The sequence below is a fragment of the Chroicocephalus ridibundus genome, chromosome 10, assembly GCF_963924245.1.
Source record: "Chroicocephalus ridibundus chromosome 10, bChrRid1.1, whole genome shotgun sequence".
Lineage (NCBI taxonomy): Eukaryota > Metazoa > Chordata > Aves > Charadriiformes > Laridae > Chroicocephalus > Chroicocephalus ridibundus.
Window position 1 is genome coordinate 8,443,761 of NC_086293.1, and position 27,779 is coordinate 8,471,539.

The 27,779-nt window shown below is 53.4% G+C and overlaps 3 protein-coding genes across 5 annotated transcripts; 1 reads left to right on the forward strand and 2 right to left on the reverse strand.

Moving 5' to 3' along the window:
* Positions 1-6: 6 nt before the first annotated feature.
* Positions 7-3,794, reverse strand: LOC134521324 (probable G-protein coupled receptor). Of its 2 annotated transcripts, XM_063347585.1 has the most exons (3): positions 2,991-3,794; positions 2,146-2,653; positions 7-1,908 (listed from the first exon to the last, which is right to left on the reverse strand). In XM_063347585.1, exons 2-3 carry the CDS (start codon positions 2,547-2,549, stop codon positions 1,314-1,316), a joined length of 999 nt encoding a protein of 332 aa, XP_063203655.1. In that variant the 5' UTR covers positions 2,550-2,653; positions 2,991-3,794; the 3' UTR covers positions 7-1,313. The 2 variants fall into 2 exon arrangements, with proteins under 2 accessions (XP_063203655.1, XP_063203654.1); XM_063347584.1 differs by having other exon boundaries at positions 7-2,653.
* Positions 3,795-3,894: 100 nt separating this feature from the next.
* PARP3 (poly(ADP-ribose) polymerase family member 3) lies at positions 3,895-8,570 on the reverse strand. Its single transcript, XM_063347575.1, has 11 exons — positions 8,423-8,570; positions 7,515-7,749; positions 7,172-7,297; positions 6,588-6,779; positions 6,079-6,214; positions 5,617-5,843; positions 5,310-5,459; positions 5,103-5,180; positions 4,675-4,852; positions 4,355-4,501; positions 3,895-4,233 (listed from the first exon to the last, which is right to left on the reverse strand). Exons 2-11 carry the CDS (start codon positions 7,695-7,697, stop codon positions 4,064-4,066), a joined length of 1,587 nt encoding a protein of 528 aa, XP_063203645.1. The 5' UTR covers positions 7,698-7,749; positions 8,423-8,570; the 3' UTR covers positions 3,895-4,063.
* A 2,232-nt stretch (positions 8,571-10,802) lies between these two features.
* RBM5 (RNA binding motif protein 5) lies at positions 10,803-26,228 on the forward strand. 2 transcript variants are annotated; one of them, XM_063347591.1, is made up of 24 exons: positions 10,803-10,959; positions 11,099-11,561; positions 11,915-12,070; positions 14,006-14,075; positions 14,559-14,632; positions 16,964-17,047; positions 17,758-17,818; positions 17,980-18,045; positions 18,196-18,356; positions 19,433-19,530; positions 20,003-20,090; positions 20,304-20,381; positions 20,462-20,534; positions 21,063-21,148; positions 21,484-21,562; positions 21,831-21,922; positions 22,465-22,629; positions 23,105-23,257; positions 23,383-23,454; positions 23,896-24,075; positions 24,285-24,359; positions 24,828-24,925; positions 25,013-25,142; positions 25,586-26,228. In XM_063347591.1, the coding sequence occupies exons 1-24, from the start codon at positions 10,943-10,945 to the stop codon at positions 25,709-25,711; spliced, it is 2,745 nt and encodes a 914-aa protein (XP_063203661.1). In that variant the 5' UTR covers positions 10,803-10,942; the 3' UTR covers positions 25,712-26,228. The 2 variants fall into 2 exon arrangements, with proteins under 2 accessions (XP_063203661.1, XP_063203662.1); XM_063347592.1 differs by having other exon boundaries at positions 23,105-23,251.
* Positions 26,229-27,779: the final 1,551 nt, after the last annotated feature.

Genomic DNA, 27,779 nt, shown 5'->3' on the forward strand with positions numbered 1-27,779 from the left:
AAGATAAAATTTACAAGAAAAAAATAATAATATCCCCCACCCCAGGTGGAGACACCCTCCCACACCAGGGGCAGCCATAGCTCCTGGGAACACAGGGTGGTGGCCAGAGGGGTGTCCCTGTGGCCAGGGGGGGTGCTGGCCCTCAGCCCCAATCTCTCTGGGGACCTTCCAGGAGCCCCTTCCCTGCCATGGGGCAGTTTGAGAGGCCATGGGGCAGTTCTGCTCCAGTCCCCAGTTATTACTGGGGCGGGGGGGTCTACAACTCACTTTGCCAGCACCATCCCTGGGACCTTTTGGGGGTGGGCTGGGGGCGATGTACCCCTCCACCATTCCCCCAGCAGGGTCCAGTCCCTTTGCTTGCACTGGGCGCCCCATGGGAAAGTGCCCAATCCCTGCAGAAGCAATGGGACCAGAGGGGGACAGCAGCTTCTGGTCCTCTCTGGCTGCGCAGGGGCACCCCACACAACCCCCCCCCCCCCCCGCCCCCCCACTCTGTGCCACTGCGTCCACCCCAGCGCACCCCTGGCCAGTAGCCCGGTTCGGCTGGCACGTGGCACCACTGGCTGGGCTTCAGCTGGGCAGCTGTGTCCATAAACAGCCTGGCATGGACCCCCGGCTGGCCAGTGTCCCCCCCCTGGAGGGACAGCCCCTGCCAGCTTGGGGAGGGGGGGGCAGAGGGCAAGGCCAGGCATGGCCACGGGCAGAACATGCTGCCATGCCAGCAGGAAAAACAGACACGGCCAGAGCCAGCCCCGTGGGTGCCGTCCCCCTGATAAGGACCACAGGTGACAGGAGCTGCTCCACCCAGATGTTAGTTTTGGGTTAAACAGCCAAGGATGGAGGGCTCCACATCACCCTCCAGGCTCAGCGGGGTGCCCAGGGCACTGGTGTTACTGGTGTTAGTGGTGTTAGCTGGGCCATTGCTCCTGGGCAGGGTGCAAGGGACCTCTGCTCTTCCCCGCTGGCCACGAGTGGTCCCAGCGGGGTGACGGAGAAGGAGGTGCTCCCTCCTCTGCCCCTGTGTAGGAGCCCTTTGGCTTCCCGTGTCCCAGGGAGAGCCCATCCATGCAACTGGGTTGGGCTGGTGGAGCCAGAGACAATCCCAGCCTGCAGAAGGGAGATGAGGCTTCCCCGGATCTGCTGTCTTCTCCAGGCAGAGAAACTGTCTGCCACCACAAGCTCAGAGAAGAGGCAAACCCTAAACAAGGACCCCTCCAAATCCAAGAGGCTGGGTCCAAGCAGGTCCGATGGGTCCCTGGCAGGTCCCCTGCCCACCCTTCTGCCCAGCATGGTGGGACAGGGCCCCGTGCTCTTCAGCTGCTCTCTTCAGGAACTTGACCTGGGATGGGGAAGGCCATCTTGGTCTGGTCCAACCTGTTCCTGGGGCTGGGGCTGATGCAGCTGGCGTGGGTCTCCAATGTGGAAGTCGCTCTCTGGAGGAACTGCAAGAAGTTTTCCTGGACAGAGGCCTCTGAGACAGAAAGACAGAGCTCCTGGCCCAGTGGCCGGTTGAGACAACTGCGCCGGAGACGGGCCAGCTCCTCCCGGATCTGGCGGTTCAGCAGCCCGTAGAAGAAGGGATTGATGGCAAAGGAGGAGTAGGCAATCCATGTGACCACCATCTCCCCGTGCCCACCACCCACCGTGCCAGCGGTGACAGAGGAGTGCAAGTGGAAAGCGAAGAAGGGCAGCCAGCAGCACAAGAACTGTCCCACAATGAGGACCAAGGTGAGGATGGCCTTGTTGCTTCCCAAAAAGCGCTCTGGCATCAGCCTGGGCAGTGGCAGGTTCCTGGTGGTGATGATAGTCATTTGGCTGGCAATGGAGTTGGATCGGTGTCTCGTCGCAGCTGCCTGTGCTGGCACGGATGCATGTTGCAGGGATGCCATCCGAGCCACGCGGTAGACACTGCAGTAGACAGCAAAGATGATGATGGTGGGCAGGACAAAGCAAACGATGCTGAAGATAATCACAAAAACCTTCTTGTGGGCCCCGGGGCTCCAGTAGACTGTGCAGCGGCTGGCACTGGTGGCCCCGTTGCCTTGAGGCCAGCCCACCAGTGCCAAGACAGTGATGAGAACAGACTTGACCCAAATGAAGATCACTCCGGCCACTGCCAGCCTGATCGTCATCTTGACCTCATACCTCATGGGGTGGACGATGTAGTAGTACCGCTCTATGCTGATGATGGAGATGGTGAGGATGGAGGCACTGATGAAGCAGACATTCAGGAATATCAAGGCCTGGCACTCAGCAATACTGTAGATCACCCTGTTGAAGCAGGAGGAGCTTGAGATGATCCCCAGGGGCATGAGGAAAATGGCAGAAAGAAGGTCAACCACACAGAGGTGGCAGACAAAGATGAACTTCCTGAGAAGGGCAGTTTTGAGAATGACAACCATCACCACTGTGTTGGCCACCAGGGCGGTGAGGGTGAGGAGGATCATGCAGAGGAGGCCCATCACCTCCTGGGCAATGGACTGCTCAGGGATGGCGAGTGGCTCTAGGCTGTCCGTGGTGTTCAGCCCCATTCGGCTCGCCATCCCCATGGAGGTCTAAGCCAGCAGCACCGGTGCCTGGGCAGCAAGGGCTCTTCTCCTGCATCCCTTAGAGGGAAACCCCACCACAGCCATGGCCACTGTCTTCTTCTTGCCTGTTGGGGAGGGGAATGGGGCATAACGGAGAAGGACCAAAATGAGGAAGAGCCACAGAGAAACCTGGAGATGACCTGCACACCCCGAGATGCTGGAGCAGGGAGAGGTGCCCAGCGAGGTCATGGCACCCTGCCTAGCCCAGGGCTGGCACCTGACCTGTCCCCAACCTGGCACTGCAGGGACCCGCGGGCACCCGTGCAGGCTGACACCCCGTCCCCCTGCCTCAGCCACACCACCTCGCCCCGAGGAGGGACAGCACAAACCCGCCTGCCCCATCCCTGCTCCTTGCTCCGGCCACGGGGGGACCCCAGGGTGGATGGGGGGGACCCGGCGCACCTTTGCTCCTGGGGAAGTGGGTGATGCTCCCTTCCTCGCCGGGGTCCTTCTCACCGGCGTCGCTCCCGCAGCACAACGGGGGCTGCCGGCCCCGGCGCCAGGCCACGCTCCCCCTTCCCCGTGCCCCGTCACCCGCTCGTCATCCTGTTTGCCTGCAGCCCGCCAGCTGCGGATGGCACCAGCTGTCACTCCCGGGCGCTGCCTGCACTCGTGGCGGTCCCACGGGGACAGCTGCTGGGTCCTAGCAGCCGGCGGGGGCTCAGGAAGGGGGGACCGGGGTCCTCGAGCCCTGTGCCACACGCTGTGCCAGGCTTGGTCCTTCTGCAAGGACAGCTCAGCCTCGAGGTCCCCAGGACTCGGGGAACAGACCTATGGGCAGGTCTGAGGTGTCTCCTCCCCGCCAGCGCAGGGATGCTCTGGAGCATCCCTGGGGCATTGGGATAATGCGGATGGGAGTTGCCATTCCCTGGCACCCCGGGGACCCGGACGGGTGCTCAGCGGACACACATGAGCGTGGAGAGGGGCTTGGCATGGGAGCCAGGCGGGGGCACGGCAGGAGGCATGGCACCAAGCATGGCACCAAGCATGGCACCAGAGGGAGGCAGGCGCTTGCCCTCCAGACCCACGGATGAGCTCATCCATGCCCAGGCACGACAGCACATCTTGCTTGTCCCCTGCAGCTCTGATGCCACGGTGATGGGGACGAGCCATGTGCTTTGCGAAGGTGATGAGGGCTCCTGGCTCGCAAAGCCACCAGCTTTCACCTGAAGGCTGCCAGCACCAGCTGGCCACAACAGGCTGCAGCCCCTCCAGAGCCACCCACCACTGTCCCTGCAGGGACCCACCACCATCCTTCCCCTCTCCATCCCACCTGGCTGGGCAGGAAAGTGCCAGCGTCGCTCAGTACAAGGCACAGCATTTTTATTCACGGTCAAAGCAGGTTCTGTCCCCACGCCAGCCTGTCCCTTGCCAAGGCCCAGGTGGGGTGGCTGGAGAGTCAAGATCACTGTGCTCCGGGCTGGTGGGCATCACCAGCTCGTGCTGGGATGGGACCACTGGGTGTCCAGGCACCCTCAGAACTGGAGCTGGACAAGGTAGCGGATCCGACACTGGCTTTCCTGGTAGATGAGGTACTCGCTCTGGCTGAAGGAGGAGTCCTTGTAGGTGGCCATGGGGATGGGCTTGCCCTGGCACACCAGAACCTTCTTGCCATCCAGCAGCATCTCCTCATCCTGCGCGGGGTCTGGGCAAGAAGACACCCCCCACCACCATCACATCAAGCCTGAGATCTGGCCTCTCTTACCCCCCACCCTATAGCCCCCCCAGCCCCACAGACCCCACACCCTCTCCTGCCCCAGGCTCACCGGGCTCCGTCCGGCCACAGGCCAGGACGCTGTCGTAGCCAGCAGGCGGCTGACACAGCGTGGGGTCATCACAGGTGATGCGGTAGGGCTTGCCTAGGGCCACCTCCGTCAGGAACATGATACCAACCTTCTTGGATGTGCAGCGCACTGCCATGGGAGAAGGGGATGGGGATGGTGGCATCAGCCCTGGCGTTCCCACCTGCTTGTGTCAGGCCACCCCAGCACGCAGGGAAGTGGCTTGGCATGCCCAGTAGCTGCCTGGCAGGGGGTATGTGAAGGCAGATGGGCTCCCACAAACTCTGTGGGCCCAGGACCCTCACCGTAGCAGGCTGACTTGCTGTTCTCGGAGGCGAAGTAGATGCCTTTGCCCACGCGGCCACCCGAATGGGGCATGATGCGCAGCCCGCTCTTCAGGATGGCCGCGATCACCGCCACGTTGGTGCCGTGCCAAAGCAGGCGCCGGTGCTCCAGGAGGTTGTGGGCTTTGAAGCGCTCATCCTGGAGAGATGCAGAGCTAAGGGCTGTCCATGGAAGGAGATGTGGGTGCCCGGGGGTGGGGGACTGCCACCCAACTCCCCCAGCCAGGCTGGAGGGGCAGGGGAGCGGGTGCTCGTTTGCCCCTGGCCAGCTGGGCTCAGGCACCCCTGGGTGGAAATGCCCGGAGCCCTGATGCAGACAAAGCTCCATCCTGGGGTGCAACCAGGGTTTCCCCACTGTGGGATGGGGGTAAGCAACTCCTTCTTCTCACCTCACCGTCTCGGGCCACCTGCCAGATGTTGAGGATGCGGAGCTTGTGTCCGGTCTGCGACACGTAGTTTTGGATCAGCTGCCAGGGAGGGAAACAGGAAAGCGGTGTCACCACAGGCAGCCAACCCAGTAATGCCCACAGTCCCTGTGGGGCAGTGGGGACCTTTGGGGTGCTCCCAGTCACAGGGCACCGTGGCACAAGTGGCACCTGGTATTCCCGGGAAGCTGGGTCCAGCAAGGAAAGCTGGCAGCAGAGCAGGGCATAATCCTGATCCAGCGGATGGACAACTTCCTCCTCCTCCTCCTCCTTCACCTTCTGCGCCTGCAGGCTCTGTGCCACCTCGATGTCAGCCAGCACCTGGCAGGCACAGACCAGGGACATCCTCACCGACGGTGCTGGGCACCGTGCCGGGGGGACCAGGGCAAGCCCAGCCTCCTGCCAGCACCTCCCTGCCCCAGAGGCAGGAGCCCTCCTTGGGGACAGATGCCACCTGCCAGGTGCCCTGGCATCTCACCAACAGCATGTCCTTCTTGGCACGCAGCAGGTCGGGGGAGTTGATGGGGGGTGGCCGGGCCCGCCCAAAGTTATGGGGGACAATGGTGTAGAAGCGGGAGGAGAGTTCCTCTAGGTGGGTGGCCTGGGGGGGCTGCTCCTGCAGCGCCGCCTCCAGCTCCTCCAGTGCCTCAAAGCCCCTCGCAATCTGCTGCTTGCTCAGCTTCCCCAGCGGCATCTTCTTCACATCTGGCCAGGGATACAGGGGAAGGCACAGGTGAACCCATCCACCCCACAGCTACTTCCGATAACCTCCAGCATCACCATGGGCACACGCGGGCACCCAGAGTGAGGGGTCCACAGTCCCATCAGGTGCAGGGCTGTCTGTGGAGATGCTCTAAAATCCACTGGCACCTCTGCCTCTCCCCCCGCACCCACTGGCCGCTGCCCCCAGACCCACCCCATGCCAGCCATCACCTCCTACCGATATTCATGGTCTGCATGGCATCCCGGAACATGTCACTGCTGAAGATGAGGGACACCAGGTCCTGCGTGGCTTTGTCCAAGGTGCAAGGCCGCACTCGCTGCTTGCAGACCTTGCCCCCGTCCACGTCATCCACCTGCAGACCCCCAACATCACTGTGCCACCTGCGAGCCCACGGGAGGCTGCAGGGGCACGGCACTGGGGCTGCCCGTCTCAGTGGGGACAGCCTGGCCCCTGGGCAGCAGAGCGACAGGCAGGCACTGCCTCCGCTTGCCATGACCAATGCCACCCAGCTTCCCCTGGTTCTTGCTCAGGATGCTCTCCCACTCCATCTCAACCCATTAGCCCCAAACCTCTGCCCCACAGGCTGTTTCAGTTTGCATCCAGACCCCTTCCAAAACCCACCCCATCCTGCTGACCCACCTGGATATCCTGGTGCCCAGTGGGCCAGGGGTGGGAGCTGAGGACCACCGCACTGCGGTGATACCCAGGCTGCCCGGCACACTCACCCTGAGGGCAACCTCCACCTCCTGCCCAGCCCCTGGCTGCACCTCGATGAGCGTGTACTTCCCCGGCTGGGCAATGAAGTTGTCCCTTGCTGCCCAGCTGTTCTTGGTCTTCTCCCGAAACTTCTTCTCGAAGTCCTTCTTGGCGGCCTCCAGCGAGGCAGAGGGCATGAGCTTGGACTGGCCCACCTCCCCCTGGCAGTGGACAGCAGTGGTCAGGACCACCCCCCTGCATCCCTGCTCCACCAGCCCCATGCCAGGGGGAGCAGCCTGGGATCAGGGGGGCTGTGGGGCAGCAAGCAGGAACATGCCAAGCTACTAGCACCAGATCTGGGGGTCCTCCAGCTCAGGACTCCTTGCTGGGGTGTCACATGCACTGTCACCACAGTGACAGGTGCCATATTCCCCCCCATTGTGTGGAGGCAAGTCCTTGAAGTGCCCACAACAAGGGGCTACAGCAGGGCCACTTGGTTGCTTGCTTTAGGACCAGGAACAAGGAATAGGGACCACCAGGTTCCTTTGGGGGTCCCAAGGCAGTGTGAGGACAGCTGGGGTGGGGGGGACGAGCAGTGCCGGGGTGGACTCACCACACGGCCCCAGCGGCTCCAGACGCTGTAGGCACCGTCGTGCTCAAGGAGCTGGATGATGTAGAACTTGTTGTTGTTGGCGCTGATGTTGGTCTGGTTCAGGGTGCAGTCGTAGTCCTCGTAGACCTACAGCAAGCAGCATGGCCCGGGCTGGCACCTGGGCAGCGTTTGGGGATGGAGGGTGTGTGCAGAACTGTCCCATCAGGGTCGCAGTGGGGGTCTGCAAGGAAAATTGGGACTGCCCCTGTGTCAGCAGGGCTGGAGCTGCCCTGGGACTCCCTCAATCCCGCCCGCCCACGTCCCCCTGTCCCAGCCCCACCGGGTACCCCAGCCCTGCTCTCACCCGGGCGCCCGGTGCTGTGCTCAGGGGGCACAGCCCATCGATGGTGGCGGGGGGCTTCTCCTTGGGGGCAGTTTTCAGGGCTGCCAAGGTGGAGCTCCAGGCGTCATCCTCCTCTTCCCCCTTTGCTTTCTTGCCTTTGCCATCCACCTGCTTTGGGGGGGGTGCGTGGCGCTTGGAGGCCATGGTTGAGCCACCCCCTGAGAGGCCAGCGCAGCCTTAATCCTGCAGCAAAATCCTGGGGGAGAGCAGAGCGGGAGGCGAGAGGTGCCGAGCTGTCCTTCCGGGAAAGTCTGGCTGGGCTGTGGCTCGCTTTCCCTGTGCCTCCAGCCCACAGCCAGGCTGGAGGAGGGGACAGGACCTCTCCCTCCAAAATGTCTCAGCCTTGCCCTTCTGCTCGGGGCGGGGGGCAGAGCCCCTCGGCACCCTCCAGCCCCTGAGGGAGCCCAAAGGGGAGATACAGCCCCGTGACGTGGAGTCATGGAGAAGTGCGATGGGGGCACGGCCGCTTGCGCAACAAACTCCCGTCACAAGAGCTGGAAGTGGACAAAGCTCCACTGGAAGGGCGGGGGGAGCTTGGAGAGCCCTGTCTGGCCCCCACCACCCCTCATCAGGGGCCCCTGACACACAACAATGCGTCCCCAAGGCTCCCCCCACCCTGTGCCCCCCCAGAGCACAGGAGAGGAAAGCATGCAATGCCCCCCCCCAAAAAAATCCCCCCCCCCCAAGCCCAGCAAAGGGGTGCAGCACCCCCCAAGGCGAGGGCATGGTGCTTTGATTTGGGCACCGGGGGGTGGGGGGGTGGGACTCGAGCAGCCCCTCATTTCCTATGTCCCCAGCGGTCCCAGTCAAGCAGAGGGTGCCGGGGGGCAGCAAAAGGGGCAGCAGAGCAGGGAGCAGCCATGTCCTACCTCCTCCTGCCACCCGGGGGGCACCGGGCACGACCGCTCCCGGCCGAGGAGAGTGTGGACAGCCTGCCTGGAGGCGAAACTTTTTCCCTAGGGAAGAGCAGGCAGCAGCCAAGGATGACAGCAGGAACAGCTGTCACGCCCCCGGGTAGCGCATGCACCCTGTGGCATGCCAGCCTACCTCTCTGCCTGCCGGTCCCCGGACGAGGGGTGACACTGCCACCGGCAGCCCCTCCAGCCAGCTGCCCCTACCTCCCCCCACGCCCCCCTGCCATGCTCTGGGACGGAGAAAACAGTCTTGAAAGGGTTAAAGCTTGTGTGATTTTTTTGCATGTTAAATCTCATTTCTTGGGTCCCTGCCAAGCAGGCAGGGCTGAGGATGAGGCAGGGCGGAGGACCAGGCAGGGCGGAGGACCGGGCGCTGGCTGGAAGGATCCAAAGCAATCGCTGCCTTCTCCTGCCTGCAAACTGCCTTGCTATAAAGAGGCACACGTCCCCCCGCCCCGGCAGCAGCGGTTGCAGGGCTGGTGGGGATGGGTAGCACGGGCGGGAGGCAGAGCTGTCCTTCCTGCTGGGGACAGGGAGGGGACAATGCAGCTGGAGCCAAAGAGTTGGTGGCTTTGTAGCTCTGAGGCTTAGCCACATCAGCCCAGGGCAGCACAGGCAAGGAAACAGCCCCATGTCCTCCCGCGGGGACAGAAATAGTGATTTAGCTGCACGGAGGCAGGTACTCCCCCAAAGGGACTGCAGGTACTCCCCCAAAGGGAATGCAGCCCACGGAGGAGCCCACGCTGGAGTGGGCGAGATGATTAGGAAGCAACGAGTGTCAGGAGGAGACCAGAGGCCCCATGTGCCACCAGCTGCCTCGGCAAAGGGACGGGGAAGGGATAGGTGTGGGGTAGCGAGGACACGGGGAGGGGAGACCACGAGCGGGAGAGGGAGGTGCTGGCTGACATCCAGCCTGGGGAAGGAAAGGTGCTTCCCCACAGACTCCCTTTTCTTTACGTCGTCTTTGCTTCTCAATGTCTGTGTCCGTAGGTAAAAGGGCCCTTCCGTGGGCCCACCACCATCTCCACTTCTACAGCCAATGGCTCAATGTCCAATTGGAAACCATTAAGGAGTGGTGTCCCTCAAGAGCCCGTGCTGGGACCTGTTTAATCTTCCACAATGCAAAGAGTGGGATTGAGTGCCCCCCTCAGCGAGTTTGTGGGTGGCACCAAGCTGAGTGGTGTGGCTGATTCCCTTGAGGGAAGGGGTGCCATCCAGAGGGACCTTGCCAATCTGGAGGAGTTGGGATTGTTCAGCCTGGAGAAGAGAAATCTCCAGGGAGACCTTGCTGTGGCCTTTCAACATGTAAAGGAAGATGGAGACTTTTTAGCAGGGCCTGGTAAAAGGGGCAATGGTTTTAATCAGAAAGAGGGCAGGTTTAGATTGGACATAAGGCAGAAATGTTTTGTGATGAGTGTAGAGGGACCAGGTTTTTATAGAATTTATTTTTATAGAATGTGTTAGGTTGGAAGGGACCTTTAAAGGCCATCTAGTCCAACCCCTCTGCAGGAAGCAGGGACATCTTCAACTAGATCAGATTGTTCAGAGCCTCATCAAGCCTGGCCTTGAATGTCTCCAGGGATGGGGCCTCCACCACCCCTTTGGGAACCTGTTCCAGTGTCTCACCACCCTCATTGTAAAGAACTTCTTCCTAATGGCTAATCTAAACCTACCCTGCTCTAGTTTAAAACCTTGCAAACAGCCCCTCCCCAGCTTTCCTGTAGGCCCCCTTCAGGTACTGGAAGGCCACTATAAGGTCTCCCCAGAGCCTTCTCTTCTCCAGGCTGAACAACCCCAACTCTCTCAGCCTGCCCTCACAGCAGAGGTGCTCCAGCCCTCTGATCATCTTCGTGGCCTCCTCTGGCCCCGCTCCAACAGGTCCATGTCCTTCTTGTTCTGAGGGCCCCAGAGCTGGACGCAGTACTCCAGGTGGGGTCTCACAAGAGCAGAGCAGAGGCGGAGAATCGCCTCTCTGGATCGGCTGGCCATGCTTCTTTTGATGCAGCCCAGGATGCGATTGGCCTTCTGGGCTGCAAGCGCACGTTACTGGCTCGTGTCCCAGAGAAGCTGTGGCTGCCCCATCCCTGGAGATGCTCAAGGCTGCGTTGGACGGGGCTTTGAGCAACCTGCTCTAGTGGGAGGTGTCGTTGGACTGGGTGACCTCTGAAAGTCCTTTCCAGCCCAAACCACACTGGGACGCACGGGCGGGCAGGGGGAAGGAGGCCGAGCCGCGGCCAGGAGGGGCCGCCCGGCCGCCCCGCACTACAAATCCCGGCGTGCCCCGCGGCGGGCGGCGGCGCCTGCGCGGCCCCTGGAAACTTCCAGTGGTGAGGCGCGGTGCCTGCTGGGTAGAAGACGGGCAGTCGCCTCGGCGCCATTTTGTGGCGAGGGACTGAGGGGTTGCGTGCGTCTGTTCGGCGCTCCGTGGGTGGCGGTTAGTGCTGCGCTGTGTGCTGGCGGATCGTGGACGGCGGCATGGGCTCGGACAAGCGGTGAGCGTGGGTGGGAGAGAGGGGAGGGAAGGATGGGGAGAGGGGAGGGGGCGGGCGGCCCCGCCGGGTGGGCGATGGTGGTGGGGGTGGGTCGTTGCGGGCTCTTCTCGCCCTGAGCTCGGCCCGGTGTGCCCTGCAGCGTGAGCAGGACGGAGCGGAGCGGCCGCTACGGCTCCATCGTGGAGAGGGAGGACCGCGATGAGCGGGAGTCCCGCAGCCGGCGCAGGGACTCTGACTACAAGAGGTCCAGCGAGGAGCGCCGCGGTGACCGCTACGATGACTACCGCGACTACGATAGCCGGGACTACGACAGCCGAGACTACGACAGCCGCGACAGCCGAGACTGCCGGGACTACGACAGCCGGGACTACGACAGTCGCGACAGCCGGGACTGCCGGGACTACGACAGTCGCGACAGCCGGGACTGCCGGGACTACGATAGCCGTGATTGCCGTGACTACGACAGCCGGGACAGCCGAGACTACGATTGCCGGGACTACGACAGCCGGGATTGCCGCGACTACGACAGCCGCGACAGCCGAGACTACGACAGCCGAGACTATGACAGAGACTACGATAGCCGCGATTACGATAGCCCTGAGGTGAGTGGGGCGGGCTAGCCGGGCCGGAGTTGTGGTCGCTGCAGCCCCGTGGGGCGGGAGGGCGCCGGGGCGGGCGCTGGAGGGGTCCCCCCGGCCCTGGGTCCCGGTACGAGCTCTCCTGGGGCCGGGGGGGGCCGGTCCCCTGGGCCGGGGGTGGCATCCCGGGGGGTGTTGGGGCGAAGGTGGGGGGGGTCGGTTTGAACTTGGTGTTGTGTTAGAGGACGTCAGGACCAATCCTGGGAAAGATGCTCGCATGGGGAGGGGGAGTTTTTTGTTAACGTTTTGTTTTTATGGCATTGCGGGGGCACGTTGGTAGAAATTGCGGCGGTTAATTGTGGGCGCTGGCTTCTCAGAGGGAGCGGGAGCGCAGGAACAGTGACAAATCAGAAGATGGATACCATTCCGATGGCGACTATGGAGAACATGACTATAGGAACGACATTAACGATGAGAAAGAAAGCAAAACCATCATGTTACGTGGCCTTCCCATCACGGTTACAGAAAACGATGTAAGTAGGCAGAAAGGGGGCTTTGCTTTTCTTGCACCTTGGGAAGTCTGCGGCTTTGTGTCGGCCAGTCTCTGTGGTAGTCACTAGTCGCTGCTGCCATTTTGTTGAAAGCTGCATCATGGTGGCCCCCTCTCCAACGTTTTCGCTGCCATTTTGAATCCTAAAAAGATTTAAACTGTTACTGTTAAGTAACAAAGGTCAGTTGAATGTTAACCAGTCTCTTTCAAAGGAAACAATCCGTGAATAGTCTTTTTCATGAACCTTTGGATGCTTTCCCTAAGAGTCGATTTTAAATTACCTGCTCTTTTTCCTATAGGAGGCAAGAGGCAGATTTTTTCCTTTTTCCCCACCACCCCACCTCCCTCTGGGGGAGAGGAAGAGAGGAAGTACTTACTTGAATTTTTCCCCGTTATTATTGGGGCCAGAAGTTGTGACCGGTAGGGTTACACACAGTCACCGAGCTCCTCAGCTGAGTACAGCCCTGCACAAAGCTGCTTTGTGTGGGTACAGCTGTGGAAGTCATAAAATGGCTGCTGTGGCGCTGACGGAGCAAGTACAAATGAGCCTAGTACATGGCTATCTAACTTTTTTTGATGCAAAGATATGGAAGGTGATCAGCTCAGAGCTTTCTTTTCTTACTATTTTTTAACTTTTTTTTCTTCCTTGCTTGGTTATTTTGATGTACCAAGATGCAAGCCTACAACTGTTAATTGAGGGGCGAGGGGGAACCCTGTAAAAGCCAAGCTATTCCAGTTTGTTTTCAGTCAGACTCTGCCTTTGTGGTATTTGTGTGTTGATTGCTTAACGTGGAGAATCCTTTTGCACCCTTTCTGTGATGGATTTTGGTTTTTGTTTTTTGTTCTTGGTTACACACTCCTAATATTGAGCATTCTTTTGAGTCATTGTGTGCTGGCCTTACATTTTCATAAGTGCTTGATAAAGTGTAGGCTCCTTCATCCAAATGAGACAACCCAGTCAGACACTACACAGACCATTTCAGAACAGTTTATGTTTCTGGGATGTTAATGTTGTAGCTCTGCAGTTGTGCAGGTAACTGCAGCATAATTTATGGAAAAGTTTAATTCTGGACTCACTTGATGATGCATCTTGGAACTACTAGTTGTTCTCTTAAGTTAATACTACTTCAACGCTTCTGATTGTGTACATATTTTTCAGCTTTCTCCACGTTTTTAATGAAAAAACCAAAAAGCTACTTGCACTTCATGTCAGTTCCAGTCAGCATGTAAAGGGGCAGCTTCAGCTTTAGATGAGTTTTGAGTCTTCTGAGCAGCCATGTTGCATGCAATGTAGTTTGAGTTCTGTAAGAGCTGCTAAAAACCCTCTTTTTGTCTTCTGTTCTCACATTAAAAAATTTGGTAATGTTTCTTTTTCCTGTATGCGTCTCTGCAGCAGTAATTTCTGTAGCTTATGCAGAAACTTAAGCAGCTTTGTTATGGCTGAAGAACTGACATCTCTTCATCTGGTTCTTTGACAATACATTCTTCACAGATCTGCTCTATCCCCTGAAAAACAGAAGGGGAACTGTTACAGGATGAGAACTGTAGCATGAGGCTTAAGAATACATACATCACGGAGCCTTGCAGTATAGCTAACTTCACTGCAAGCACAGTATTTGCCAAATCTTGCACAAATAACCTTGGAACACAACACACAGTGATTCAGATTCTGGAGGATTCTGTGGTCTAATTGAAGACGAGAGTTGTTTTTAGTGTAGCAAAGGGCTGTGTGGGTTCTTGGATGCTCATCACTCCTGTTAGGTTCTCCCTATAAGTTTTCTTTTTCTCTGAGATAGTGTTGAGAATGTGGTGGTTTTATGTGCCTCTTGCATGTACTGTAAGGTGGGTTGCTCCTGTGAGTGTTGCAGCTGTCTGCCAAAATGTGAAAATTTAACTGTCTGATTAAAATCTCATGCAGATTCGTGAGCTTATTGAGTCCTTCGAAGGTCCTCAGCCTGCAGACGTGAGGCTGATGAAAAGAAAGACAGGTGAGAGCTCTTAATCCAGTTTTTGACATCACCTTCCTCTTCCCCAGCCCAAAAGAGTATCCAGAATTGTCCCCAAACTGCAAGCACGTGCAATAAAAAATAAATAAATAGAAGGTTTGCCATGGCTAAGGAATGTGGCTTTTTCGAAGACTTTTAGATAGCTGTTCAACATGTTAAAAGGAGTCTGTCCACAGGGGTTTTTGTTAACAGGTATTGGTAAGTAATGATAGTATAAACCCATTTAATAGTATGTAGTCTGTTGCATGGTTACCTTTAAACATGGATTCAAATCGAGTGAAATGTAGCCAGTTAAGGGAGCTTGGTTCCTTGCCATGGCAAAATACCGAGCAGATCCCAGCAGTTGACGTCGCATTTGTAAAGCTGCTTTGTTATGAAGTAATGAAGCAGTTGGAGAGAGATTCACCTGTTTTAAAGGAACTGACTAACACAAGTATCCCGTCTATATCTGAATGCTGTCTCTAGGTGTAAGCCGTGGTTTCGCCTTCGTGGAGTTTTATCACTTTCAAGATGCTACCAGCTGGATGGAAGCCAATCAGGTTGCTTCACTCACCAAGTCTAGATATTCCTGAAAATGGAACAAGTCTGTACAGTTTAAAAAAAAAAAAAAAGGTGGAAGGAGTGGTTTGTTCCATACAGTGATTTAAAAGAATAAAAGCTTTGTATATATTAAAATTTGTAAGAGGAGGACAAAATATCAGGTAAAATTAGGAGAGAAAATTGGTTATTTTGAGCACTCCCTGATGAAATGTGCCATTGTTTTAAATTACTTGGTTTTGATTTAATTGGCTCCTGAAGGTTTAGCAAATAGTCCTTAAAAAATCCTAACTTATTTCCCCATGACGTTTCCTTCTCTGTTGCCAGAGAAGGCACCAGATCTCTGTGTTACATTGGTATTAACCCTGAAAGAGAAGTACTGGTTCATGGCAATAGTGTGTTCACCCAGTTAAAGGGGGAGAACGGCCTCTTTTAGAGGAGAAGAATGTTTATTCCAACTAAATTTGGTAGAGAATGAGTTCTTGCGTACATTACGCTGTGTATTTTGGCTTTTTGGGAATGTGACGACTTGATAAGGAGCCAAAATGTGGTAAGAGTCCTCCAGTTTCTTTGCCAGTGAGATTTTGCTCTTGCAGTTAAGTTTCACTTGCCTTTGCTCCTTTTTGAATATTCATAATCTGTTTTAAGAACAGAACTTTGTAAAAATACTCTCAAAGTGAGCAAAGTATGTCAGCCCATTTTGTATTTTACAACTGAGTCTTTGATGTGAAGATCCCTGGGCAGCATGGGGAATGCTGTTCTGCTCTGTTGATGCTATACATAAAGAAATGGCACTGTAATGGGATTCACAGGGAGTTAGTTCCAGCAGATGGAAGTTGTCGTGTGCCTTATGCTGGAGTAGGGTTTCACGTGTCCCATACATGGGTGATTTCCCCAGCCAGAGAGCAGCGTTCAAATTCTGTTTTCCGTACATGCTGCTCATTAGGGTTGGTGGATGCTGCAGACAGATTTATATCAAGAAATTGATGCTTATTTTCAGAAATAAGATAATTTTAATATATACAAAGCTGTACTGATGCATAATTTATTGCAACATATTCAAATTCACTCCAGTAACCAGCCACCCTAGTAGTAGGGAAAACGTAGAATCTCCCCAGCAGCCCGGTTGCTGACTGTTAGATGAAAGAATGATGTATTGCAACTATACCAGCAGCTTTGTTTCTATGTGTGCATATCCACTGAGTGCTGGGCCCTCCAACCCTCCCTCCTGCCGGTAGGAGAAATGGCTTTGCCCTATTTAGTTGTGCAGAATGTGAAAGCCTTATTCATGCTACGTGCTAGATCTATGTCAGACCCTGTTATCAGAAAAGCCACTGGTCCTGGCACTTCTGTGGTACCTATGCAGTAAGCCAACCTGCTATAAAGTTAGTTCTTCCGTTAAAATGTCTGGGGTTTGGCCTGTAATTCACACTTCCTCAGACGTACTTGCGCCTGTTTGACTAAAGTATGTTGATGGCCATATTTTGAAAGGGCATTCTGCATACCCACACTTGGCAAAGTGTGAGGCTGAGAATCAAGGCTTCTTAAATAGATGTAAATTCATAACTCCACTAAAGTCCTAGAGAGAGGATGTGCTGAAAGCATTATGAACTTTTCCTACCTCTGGAGAAGCTTCACTTGCAGTCTGGTTCCTCATTTTGGAGAGCTCCTGCCTGAATGAAGAACGCAAACCTCTCGTGCAGGCTTCCAATTGAACTGATGCATTAGTCCAAGGAAACCACTCTGAGTTACATTTCAGTTGATGGCACTTGTAATCCAGCCTCCGAGAAGTCTAAGCAGGGTCCCTTTGGGAGGATTTACTGTATTTTCAAAGGGACGCTTCTGAAGAAAGTGCTTGGAAAAGTAATCCAAATGTGGTTGTTAAAAGGTCTGGGGTATTTGGAGTAGGGGAAGAAGTGAAGCAGTCACCTAAGGACGTGTTTAAAAAGTCGCTCAGTGCTATACCAGAAGCGAATAGAAATGTGGGGGCAAAGAGACTCCTAAAAATGTGTTAATCCTGAATGCAGCAGGTTAGGACTTTGTCTCCTTCGAGACACTTCCTGGTTCCATGTCAGCGTTTAGTGTTTGGCAGCTTTTTCAACACTCCCTGATTCCGTTTATCTTTGCTCCACATCCCATTCTCTTACTGCCCTCGTCCTCCTCTCTGCAGGATTGGATGGGCAGGGTGTAGGTGGCGGTGGTTGTCCTCCACATCCTCCCCATATGTTGTCCATTTAATTCAGGAGCACTGATTCCTCCGAAGGGTGCTCTGCCATGGGAAAATGCACATGTGTGCCTCGATACAGGAATAATTGAAACTACTTTTTTTGCAGAAAAAGCTGGTGATTCAGGGGAAGCAGATTGCGATGCACTACAGCAACCCCAGGCCTAAATTTGAGGACTGGCTTTGCAACAAGGTAAAGTCCGTGTTTTTATCAGAGGGAATTTGTCTAAGCTTCAGTGCTCTTCGCTAGCTCAGTGACTTGCACAAAGCGATACGTGATTCAGACCTGCTTGTACTGCTGGTTCGTATGACATCGTGGGAATACTAAGACACAGGAATGAAAAGGTTTGTAGCGCTGGTGGCAAAGTAGATGGAGTGACAGAGGTGTTGCCTTAGAAGACAAGGAGATTGGGCAGTGAGCTGTACTAGAGCATGAAGTCATTAGGTGGCGGCTAATCTAGTGTTGAATAGCTGCTAATCTACTATGTACTGCTGTGTCCTCCTTGTTTGACTGCCCCTCAAGTGGAGATGATTCAGTGAGGTAAAAACCAGGCTGTTTTGTCAGGCTTCAGCTACGCTTTTTGCCCATAATTTGTTTTCCAGCCTGTGATTCACTTTCCCATTGTGCTTTTTAAAGTAGTTACTATGCCTGGGATTGTAAATTGAAGATCATACAGTTGCAATAACTAAATAATTTAGGAGGACTACAGAAAAGGTAGCTGGGATGTTCTGAAGAGCAGCTATGATACAGACAAGGGTGGCTTTTTCTCTTCTCGGTTATTGTGATGGGTTTAGTTTCATTATGTTACTTTGTGTAAATGTCTGGTTTCGTTATTGTACAGCAAACAGCAGCATTGTTGCAAATTACCCGAGTTCTTACTAGGCTTCTCTCTTTCCTCGTAGTGCTGCCTTTACAACTTCAGAAGGAGGCTAAAATGCTTCCGCTGTGGAGCGGACAAATTCGGTATGTTACATTGATCTCTTTGGCTGTGTTTGATTTTGTGGGAAACTTTCTGTGCTAGGTAGGAAACAAAGTTCACTGCGGGTCTTAGGCTGGCGTGTGAAATGCTGAGTTTGAGGGAATGAGCCATATTGTGACTAAAATATTTTCCTCCTCTTCTGAAGATTCAGAACAGGAAGTGCCACCTGGAGCAGCAGAAGCCGTTCAGTCTGTGGATTATTACTGTGATAGTAAGTTATCTTTGACTTCTTGTGTAATGTGAAATCTAAACATGGGTACTAAAATCCTTCCTGTACCTCAAGACTGCCCACTGAAGAACTTGAAGTACTTGGGAAAGCTGTTATGTGCGCAGCTAATGTCATCCTTTCTTTTTTCCTCAGCCATCATTCTCCGAAACATTGCTCCTCACACAGTAGTGGAATCCATCATGACTGCCTTGTCTCCGTATGCTTCTCTGGCAGTCAATAATATTCGTCTTATCAAAGACAAGCAGACTCAGCAAAATAGAGGCTTTGCGTTTGTGCAGCTGTCTTCTGCCATGGTGAGGGCCTTACTGATTTGTTGGGAGAGAAACGGCTTATTAATGTGCTTCTGTAGCTGAAGCATTTCGAGCCTTTGAGCTGTATGAAGGAACCTGCCCAGTTCACTGAGGGTTAATGGACACTCAGTGTGTCAAAGCCTGTCATTGTTAGCTGTAGTTTGGAAAGAAGGTGGTGGGATGTTGTAAGCACATCGGAAAGCTATGTTCGTAGCAGAGCAATTTTCTGGATGGAAGGCTACCTTCATGTTTGTATCACAAAAATTATGGTCTGGGATCATACTTCGTTCACGAAAATTAAGGTCTTGGACATTAAATGTGGGCAAAGGTGCACAGAATTTGGCTGCTTCCACCTTGAGAAGGGGGACGAGGGGAATCTGGCTGGTCTCCGCAGCATTCAGTGGGAGGGTAACAGCAGAGACACATTCTTCTTGAGGCTACACAGGGATAGGACAGCAGGCAACAGCCATAAATTGAAACATGGGAAACTGCAGTGAGGATAACCTCTTAACTGTGAGGGAGGTCAGATAACTGGCATGGCATCCCTGAAGGGTGTGGAATCTCTATTCCTAGAGGTATTTAACAAGACGTGCAGATGTGGCACTTCGGGACGTGGTTTAGTAGTGGAACTGGCAGTATTAGGTTGGGCTCCACGACCTTAAGGGTCTTTTCCGACTTAAGCGATTTTATGATTGTGTATGCCAAACTTGATCCGCAGTGTGATCTGTTTGGACCTGCTTTAGACAGGGTGGAACAGTTTGTTGTTGGATGAAAAAGGGTGCCTGATCTCAGTCTCTGCTGGCTTCCCTTTCGGAGTAATTTGGGGCAAACATTTGCTTTATAAAGCTAAGATTTTAGAACAAGTTTAATATTCGGTGGCCCAGGGAAGCCCTGTATTGTTTGCACATGGGCTGTGATGGGTCCCATTATGCTTTTCCACATGTGTACAGGATGAAGAGGTGGAGGTGTTCTTACAGCTTTAGCTGCTTTCAGTGGCTGTATATGGAAAGGTGGAGCTTCGGGAACTTCTGAATCCTCAGTAATGTGCCCTTCATAATAATCAGTATTTCTTTTTGTAGGATGCTTCTCAACTGCTGCAGATTTTACAAAGTCTTCAGCCACCATTAAAAATTGATGGCAAAACAATTGGTGTTGACTTTGCAAAGAGTGCCAGAAAGTGAGTTGCGATAGCAGTTGGTTTGGTGGTTTTTTTCTGTCCCTCTCCCCCTCTGTTTATATTAGAGATTTGTTGTTGTTACCCAGGCTTTTAAGATTACTGTCACTCCAAAGTTTTGCTTCCTGTAAGTGTCTGGTGTTGCGTGCATCCTGCTCATCACTGTGTGTGAGGAGAGTGAAAGCGGTGTTTCCTACCACCCCTATTTCCAGTCCTCTGAAGATAACATCGTAATTGCTTGTGTACACAGCACGCTTGTTTCCTTGGAGACCTAGTGACTTGGTATTGACTGTACAACAATGAACCTTAAGTTTCTTTACTTGCCAAGCAGTGCTTTGGCTCATTCATTACAATTATAGTGTTTTATAAGTGCCAAGGAATGCATGCGTAAGGGCAGATTCTACCTCCTTGCACAGGGAGACACTTAAGGAAAAAAAGCAGCGTTTACTCAGACATGTGATTTTTGTGGTTACAGAGACTTGCTTCTCCCAGATGGTAACAGAGTCAGCGCCTTCTCTGTGGCAAGTACAGCCATTGCTGCAGCTCAGTGGTCGTCCACTCAGGTATGATTTGGAGGCTGTTACTCCTAGTCTTGCTTTCCTGAAAATGAAAAAGTAGAGCATGTAATTTCACTGCTGGCCTCTTGCTTGGTTGAACTGACCAAAGCTGCTGTGTCAGATCTGCTCTGACAGTTAGGCTGGAGCCTAACCAGTGTTGAAGTTCTTAAATGCAGTAACTTTTCTGTCCCTGACAAAAATTACCTGCTCAAATTTCAGCCACAAACTGGGGAAGGCAGCACCCTTGACTACAGCTACCTCCAGTCAGGACAGGATGGCTACACTCAGTATGCTCAGGTTAGTAGTGGCGGTTGTGCTCTAACCTGTAGATTGTTGTAATTTGGAATCTGCTTATCTTGCGTTGTTTCCCTTTGCAGTATTCACAGGATTATCAGCAGTACTACCAAAATCAAGGAGGAGTGTTGGACACAGACGCAGCTACCATATCAGGTAGTAATTCCGGCATGTGGGAGATGTCTTTGTTTGTAATGATAATTTTGCAGTAGTGGTGTTTTCCCTTAGCCTTCATGTTATTTTGCTGTGTAAAGGGAGACTTGACTCATTTTGCTCTCAGGATGTCTCAGTACGTGTTACTAGAGAACCGTAACAAATTTGTTCAAGTCGGACCTCTGGTCTATGAGATGAGAGCAGGCTTTGTTTCAGACTATTGACAACAGCCTTGAACTTGAGGCTGTGAGAACTGTGTAAGCAGCTCTAGACAAATCTTCAGTGCTAGCAGCTGTCAGAGGCCAGGAGTCACTGACTCTGGGAGCAGAATATTTCCTCCTGAAAAGGAAACTATTCCTTGTCTGGGTAGAAAATACCCACTGTGTAACTGTCTCCTTTTGAACATCTATTGCCTTGTTTGGCTGCTGGAGCTGGAATTCGTAGATGAAACTAAACAAAGTAATTTTAGCCCTAGGATGAAGTACTGTTCTACAAATTAGTTGGCTTATCCATTGTGTTTTCTGTTGGCAGGAGCTCCAGTCACTACCACCACAGCTGCAGTCGTGTCCCAGAGTCCTCAGTTATATAATCAACAGACGAACTCACCTGACTCTCCGGTAATTACAGTGCTAATTGCTCCTCGCTTTCAATGCCAGGGTTATGTGGGATATCTGTCTTAGCTGTGGCCTTTGCTCTTTGAAGTGGGTGGTACAGCAAAGCTGCTGCGTGTTCACGGGTTAGTCATAGTGCTTGTGGTCATAAGTCATCTGCCATTTCTTTTCTGTGATAGTTTTGTTCTTCGTTGAAGGGGAGTGCTAGGTGTACTAGTGAAGAGTAGCTAGTTGTTGTGTGTGTGGTGTGGGCTGCTCGTGCCTTGGCTCACTCTCCTTGTTTTCTTGCGCCTTGGTGACAGATTTTCTAATTGAGGTTCGTGGGTTTGGGTTTTTTTCAGACACAATCAGCACCACCTACCACTAGCAGTCAGGCACAAACGGCTCCCCCGACTGGCGTAGTCCCTGGAACCAAGTACGGTAAGCAGTCAGAGTTGCACTTGGGGACAGGTATCTGTCACTGTATAGCAACAGAGAGACTTGGTTTTGGCTGAGTGCTCTATCACCGTATGTCAGTGGTGAAGCTGTCCCTGGAGAGTGTATTCTGCAGGGGTGATAAAGAGTCCTTTACATACATGTCTGCCATCGTGGCTGCTAATAATCTCAGAATTTTACCTGAAATATGGAAAGACACCTGTCTGATTTGACTGGAACGACCATGTCCCACACTCTTAATTTTTTTTTACAGCTGTCCCTGACACTTCCACCTACCAGTATGATGAATCTTCAGGATATTATTATGATCCTGTAACAGGGCTCTACTATGATCCTAATTCCCAGGTAAACACAAGTTCTTCACACCTGTCTTAACTATTAAGGTCCATTAGTTCCCTGTCTTCATCGTGAGAGTGAAATTAACTTTGAGGTGCACAAAATACTGAATGTAGCAGATAACTCTCGGCAGTGTGTGTAGGGCCGAGATTTGACTTCCTGCTGGTATAGCCCTTCATTTGTCTCTTCTCTCCTTAATTTTCCTCCCAGTTTGGCCCATGTAGAACTAGGACTTGTTACAGACAGTGTAATTGAGCTATTCCATTTCAGAGTGCCCACCAAAGTGCACCCGGCTCTGGTGGGTCATCTCCTGGGAGAGGCAAAAGGTTCTCCATAGGGCTGTTGAACAGAACGCCCGTGTTTGGGGACAGGGGCTTCAGCCACTTCATGCCTTTTGACTCCTTTGTGGAGTCTGCAAAACTTGTTTGGATTCTACAAACCGCCTTCCCATTTGATGCGTTAGTCTGGAGCAGACAGCTTGCTTGTGTTCTCCCTTTGATGCTTAGTTTGTATGAGGCGTTTAACCGTCTGTCTGTCTTCTCCTCTGGCAGTATTACTACAATGCCTTAACCCAGCAGTACCTTTACTGGGATGGCGAAAAGGAGACCTACATGCCTGCTGCAGAAGGTATCACGTACCAACAAACAGCTACCACAACCACAACCAAAGAAGTGAAGGAGAAGAAAGAGAAGCCTAAAAGTAAAACAGCTCAACAGGTAAAAGACAGAATGGGGTCGTAACTGGGCTAAAGTCTTCTGTGGAACGGGATAATAGTTCTCCTTTTTCATGACAAAAGGAAATCCTAGGTTATTCTGTAGGGGTGCATGCCTGCAATTTGCAGACGTTGTAGATGGCTGAGGAGAGGTGGAGTTGGCAAGGCTTCAGTGCAGAAATAAGCTCTGCATAGGAGGAACGCATATGGAATCCTGCCAAGAGCAGTGGGAGTATAACTGAGCTGTCACTTAAAGGATTAGATTGATAAGAAAGGTTCATACAGTAAAACAAGCAAGCTGCGGTATCTTTGAACACTGTATACAGGGAAACAGCTGCACTACGTCCAGTGTCCTGTGATTTAAAAATAAAAGGTAGTGGGTTGATTTGTTCTGGAGACTGTATGCAAGATTGAATCTGTGTCATGTGAGATTGATAGCTGTGAGGGGAGCTGTCTGAGCAAACCACTCTGCATTTCAGATTGCTAAAGACATGGAGCGCTGGGCAAAGAGTTTGAACAAGCAGAAAGAGAACTTCAAGAACAGCTTCCAGCCTCTGAGTACCAGGGAGGAAGAGCGGAAGGAGTCGGCGGCTGCAGATGCAGGCTTTGCCCTCTTTGAGAAAAAGGTGAAGGTGCGGGGGATGGTGTGTGGTGTGCAGCGGAGAGTGGTATGGCAGAGAGCTCTGTGTGGGATGGTGTGCAGCAGGGAGTGGTATGGCAGAGAGCTTGGTGCTCATGGCGTTCTTGTCTCATCCAGGGAGCTCTGTCTGAGAGACAGCAGATCCTGCCAGAGGTGTTGAAAAATGGGGATGACGACAATCCGCTGAAGGTGAGTATGAGATACCTGACAGGTATTCCCAAAGGTTACTGGTAAAGCACTTCAGAGGAGGTCTGGGAGATACTTGCTTTCCAACCTGGATTTCCATGGCATCATCTGTAAAAGCTTGTGGTGGTTCCGCTGATCCAGTGCAAGTGCAGTGGGGCTGGGTGACTGAGATACACTGAGATTTCTTCCAGCCACAAGAGCTCAGTTGAGGTTTTGAGGTTTCTAAACACACTGTAGTCAAATTATTGTTTGGCTAGCGGGAGCTAAGTCTTGCAGCCATTATAGTATGTGGTGGTTCTGAGTTGGATTTCATCCTTAGTAATGAGAGTGCAATGCCTCTCCTGTGCAACAAACAAATCTACAGCCTCTGTGTTCTTTTTCTGGGCTCTTGATGAACTGTGGTGACACTGTCGCAGTCCCCTTAACGCTGTCCTTCCTTGCCAGCGTGGCCTCGTGGCTGCCTACAGTGGTGATAGTGATAACGATGAGGACTTACTGGAAAGAATGGAGAATGAGGAAGAGAAGCTGACTGACTGGAAGAAGATGGCTTGTCTGCTGTGCAGAAGGCAGTTCCCAAACAAAGATGCTCTGATTCGGCACCAGCAGCTGTCTGACTTGCACAAGGTACTTGCACTGTGCTTTTGGGAAGGTACTTGGTTGCCATAATTCAGTGTGTAAACCAAAGCCATGATGCATGTTGCTGTTCAGAAAACCGTTCCTCTTAAAGCATTAGTAGTTACAGGTGGATTGTTGCTCTCCCAGAAGTCAGCTATTTACATAAAGAGAGCTGGTGTGCATTCCATGTTGTTAATGTGAATCTCTTCTTGTTTCAGCAAAACATGGATATCTATAGGAGATCAAAGCTTTCAGAGCAGGAACTTGAAGCCTTGGAGCTGCGTGAGAGAGAGGTCAGTGTTGAGCAGATGAGTAGCTAATGGAAAACCTGCACAGGTGTTATGTTGAGCTCTCCTTATCCTGACACACGTCACTAGAGATAATCCTTGTAAGCCAACCCCTTCTTGGGTCAAGGTTCAGAGCTGTCCTGTTACATGGAGAGAAGTGTCCCAGATCCCACAGCTACTGCTTGGCAGGGAAGGGTCCTTCCACATCCAGCTCTGGGACCAGAATCCTTTGAGTCGCAATGAACAGCTAATCCAGCAGGTGTTGGGGCCGGGCTCTTCCTACTCTAGTGAGAGTTCTGATGTGCTCCAGGGACTTGCATTTGACATTCTCCTTTGTGTGGTGTAAGTCACGATGTGTTTTAGCAGGCTGCAGTGGACAGTTTTATATAATAGTGGGCATTCAGCTTATTTCCGTAGCTCAGAGATGAACAAAGGTGTCTTTAAATCAGTACTAAATCTGGTTACCTCATGCAGATGAAATACAGAGACAGAGCAGCTGAGAGGCGGGAGAAGTACGGCATCCCGGAGCCCCCTGAGCCGAAGCGCAAGAAGGTCTATGATGCTGGCACAGTGTATGTATCCAAAAGCTCCTCAGCGATGAGGATACTTGATTCAGTAGTTAGTGAGCAGTTTGGTTAACTCATCTCTTCTTCCCGCAGTAATTACGAGCAGCCCACCAAAGATGGCCTTGACAACAGTAATATAGGCAACAAGATGCTGCAGGCCATGGGCTGGAGGGAAGGTTCAGGCTTGGGAAGAAAATGTCAGGGCATCACAGCACCCATTGAGGTAAGTAGAGATGGACTTCTACCTCACTTCGTGAGGTTTGGTGTTGCTGAAGATGCCTTGTGCAAGAAACTGTGTTGTCAACAGCAAAGCTGCCTCTGTTGATGTTAGCTCCCGCTCCTCTCTGTCTTGTCGGATGCTGGGACTGGGACAGGCAGGGCTGTGCTTCCTTTAGGAGTCTGCTCCTGTTGCCTTCCCTGGGTTTGTCTGTGCTCTGGGTTACGCTGTTCGGAGCTGGGTTCTGTGCGGTTTCATTTCGGCTACTGGTGGGCTGGGGTCGGAGCAGTGTGAGGTCAGCAAGCATGGGTTGTGGTGTGCAGTTTCATCTCCTGGTGTCCCTAATTGCGGCAGCGTGGGATCCCCAGGGGAGCTTGAGAAGCTGTCTGGACTGAATGTTTCTGTGGTGTCTCGCTGAAGAGCTGAAGCACGTCTTTCTTCCCTTGCAGGCCCAAGTACGAATGAGAGGAGCTGGCTTGGGAGCCAAGGGCAGCTCCTACGGTGTCTCCACTGCAGACTCGTACAAAGACGCGGTGCGGAAAGCCATGTTCGCTCGCTTCACGGAGATGGAGTAACACGCTCTGGCTTGCAAGGCACCTGTTAGCCAGAACTGACTGTTAAACTCTGTAGCCTTGGTGGCCTGGCTGTATTCTGGTTATGGTTTAGAGTTGACCATTTCATTCCCTTGGACATTTTTTTTCCCTCTCGGCATGTAACACTTCCATGAGCAGATTGTTTGAACTGCCCCAACTTCATGCTGGAGAGCTCCTGGTTAGACCAAAGGGGATGGTGATCTTTATACGGTCTTGTATATAGTGTAATGTATTCTGTGTTTGGAGCGTGTTGTCCAGATGCCGCTTCTGCCCTACAGAGCAGGGACAGGACCTGTTAGCCGTGGTTTCACACTGTCTTTGCTCTCCTTTTGTGTTATTGTCTCTGTCTGGTTTTGGTTTTTTGGGTTTTTTTTTTTTTTTTTGGAGAACTTTCCTGTACATTTTGTATGATACATCTTTGTATAGACTTTTTGAAGACTTTGATTCTAGTTGCCAGTTTGGCTCATTTCCAAAAGAAATACATCCAAAAATGATCCTATTTCTGTTTCTCGGTGGGTGAATGAAGAGTAAGTTGCCAATGCTATTTGTCCTTTCTGTCCTGATTCTTCCTTGATGAGACTTCATCCTGGAGTCTCTGCTCCACACAGCTCTCTGCTCGCCTGCTTCCTTACATCCCTACGCTGTGCCTTGTTCCGAGTGTCTGTCTTACGACTTCAGCATGGATGCTGGCTGGTGGAGGACCAGATCTCCTTCTGTCCCTTCCTGCCATAGCTTGGGGAGTGGGAGAGGACCAGCAGAAATGTCTTCTGCAGCCTGCAGGTCCTGTTTGGGGGCCCTAGGGCTCCACTGGTGGGTGGTGGCCTGAAGGCGGGGGTGGTCGCCCATGTGGCACCTCGGGCATGGTCTGAGCCTGGCACAGGGCTTCTGTGCTTCCACCTGGGCTTGTCTCTGGCCTTCCCTGCCACAGTGTCGTGGAGCTGCTGGAGGCTGGGTGATGGTGAACCACCTTCCTTCCCAGGACTTCTTGCAGCTGTCCTGTTTTTCCTCTGCCTGGGCTTAGCTCAGGTGTCAGCCTTGTGTCGTCTTCCTGAGAACCAAGATGAGCAGAGAAGGGCTCAGCCCTCACCTCTGCCCGGGGCTGTGGGCCTTGCTCATCCTCACCAGGGAAGCCAAGTCTCCCCGAGGAGTAGCCAGGCCAGCGCTCTCCAGGTGGGCATAGCAGTGGTTTAGGATGGAGCTAGAGCAGCTCCACCACCCCTTCTTGCGCAAGGCCCTTCTGTGGGTCGAGGCCAGCTCCTCATGGTTGCCTTTCATGGGCTGGGGTCAGTCTTGCCTTGATGGCTGCCAAATCCACCTCCGATTGGGGCGTGGGATGGCCCCTGCCTTCTTTTTGATGGATGGGTGAGCCGAGGTTGGGGAACCCTCCACCCCTGCCTGCGGGGCTGCTGCGGGCGGGGGACCGTACAGGGAACGGGGTCCCTCCTTGTTGCCGGGCCGGGGCCGGCTGTGCCGCCCGGGCCGTGCCACCAGGTGGCAGACGTGTCCCGGCTGTCGCACCCCCGTCCTCCCTGCGAGGCTCCCCGAGCGTCGCTGCGGGTCCGGCCCCAGCAGCGGGGGGTCCAAGGCAGGGGTGTGCAGCGCCCCCGGACTTATGAGCGCCTGGAGGTAGGAGCCTGTCGCTGCGCCAGACGCAGGGCTGGGTCCCAGAATGCAGCATCCCCTCTTTGGGGCTGCGGAAGAAGTGCCAGCTCTGCCTCAGTTTCCCCCCGGGGTTGATGGTGGGGAGAGAGAGGCTTGGTGCACTGCGGCAGGGCCCCCCTGTGTCCCGCACCAGCCTCCCCCCACCTCCCCCTGTGGCCTGTCTGGCAACGCAGCAAAGTGCTTTGCTGCTCTGGGCTGTAAATGGGGGGTTTGTTTCCCAGCAGGTGGGCTCCATGGGTCGATAAAGTGCATTTGTGCAGCTCAGCTTCTTCCCAGCCCATCGATCCCCTTTGCGGCGCATCCTCCTGACAAGGGGCGATGTCCCAGGCGAGGCTGGGGGGGCCCCCGCCTGCGGTGGGCACAGCACAGCCTCATCCCGGCTCCTGCC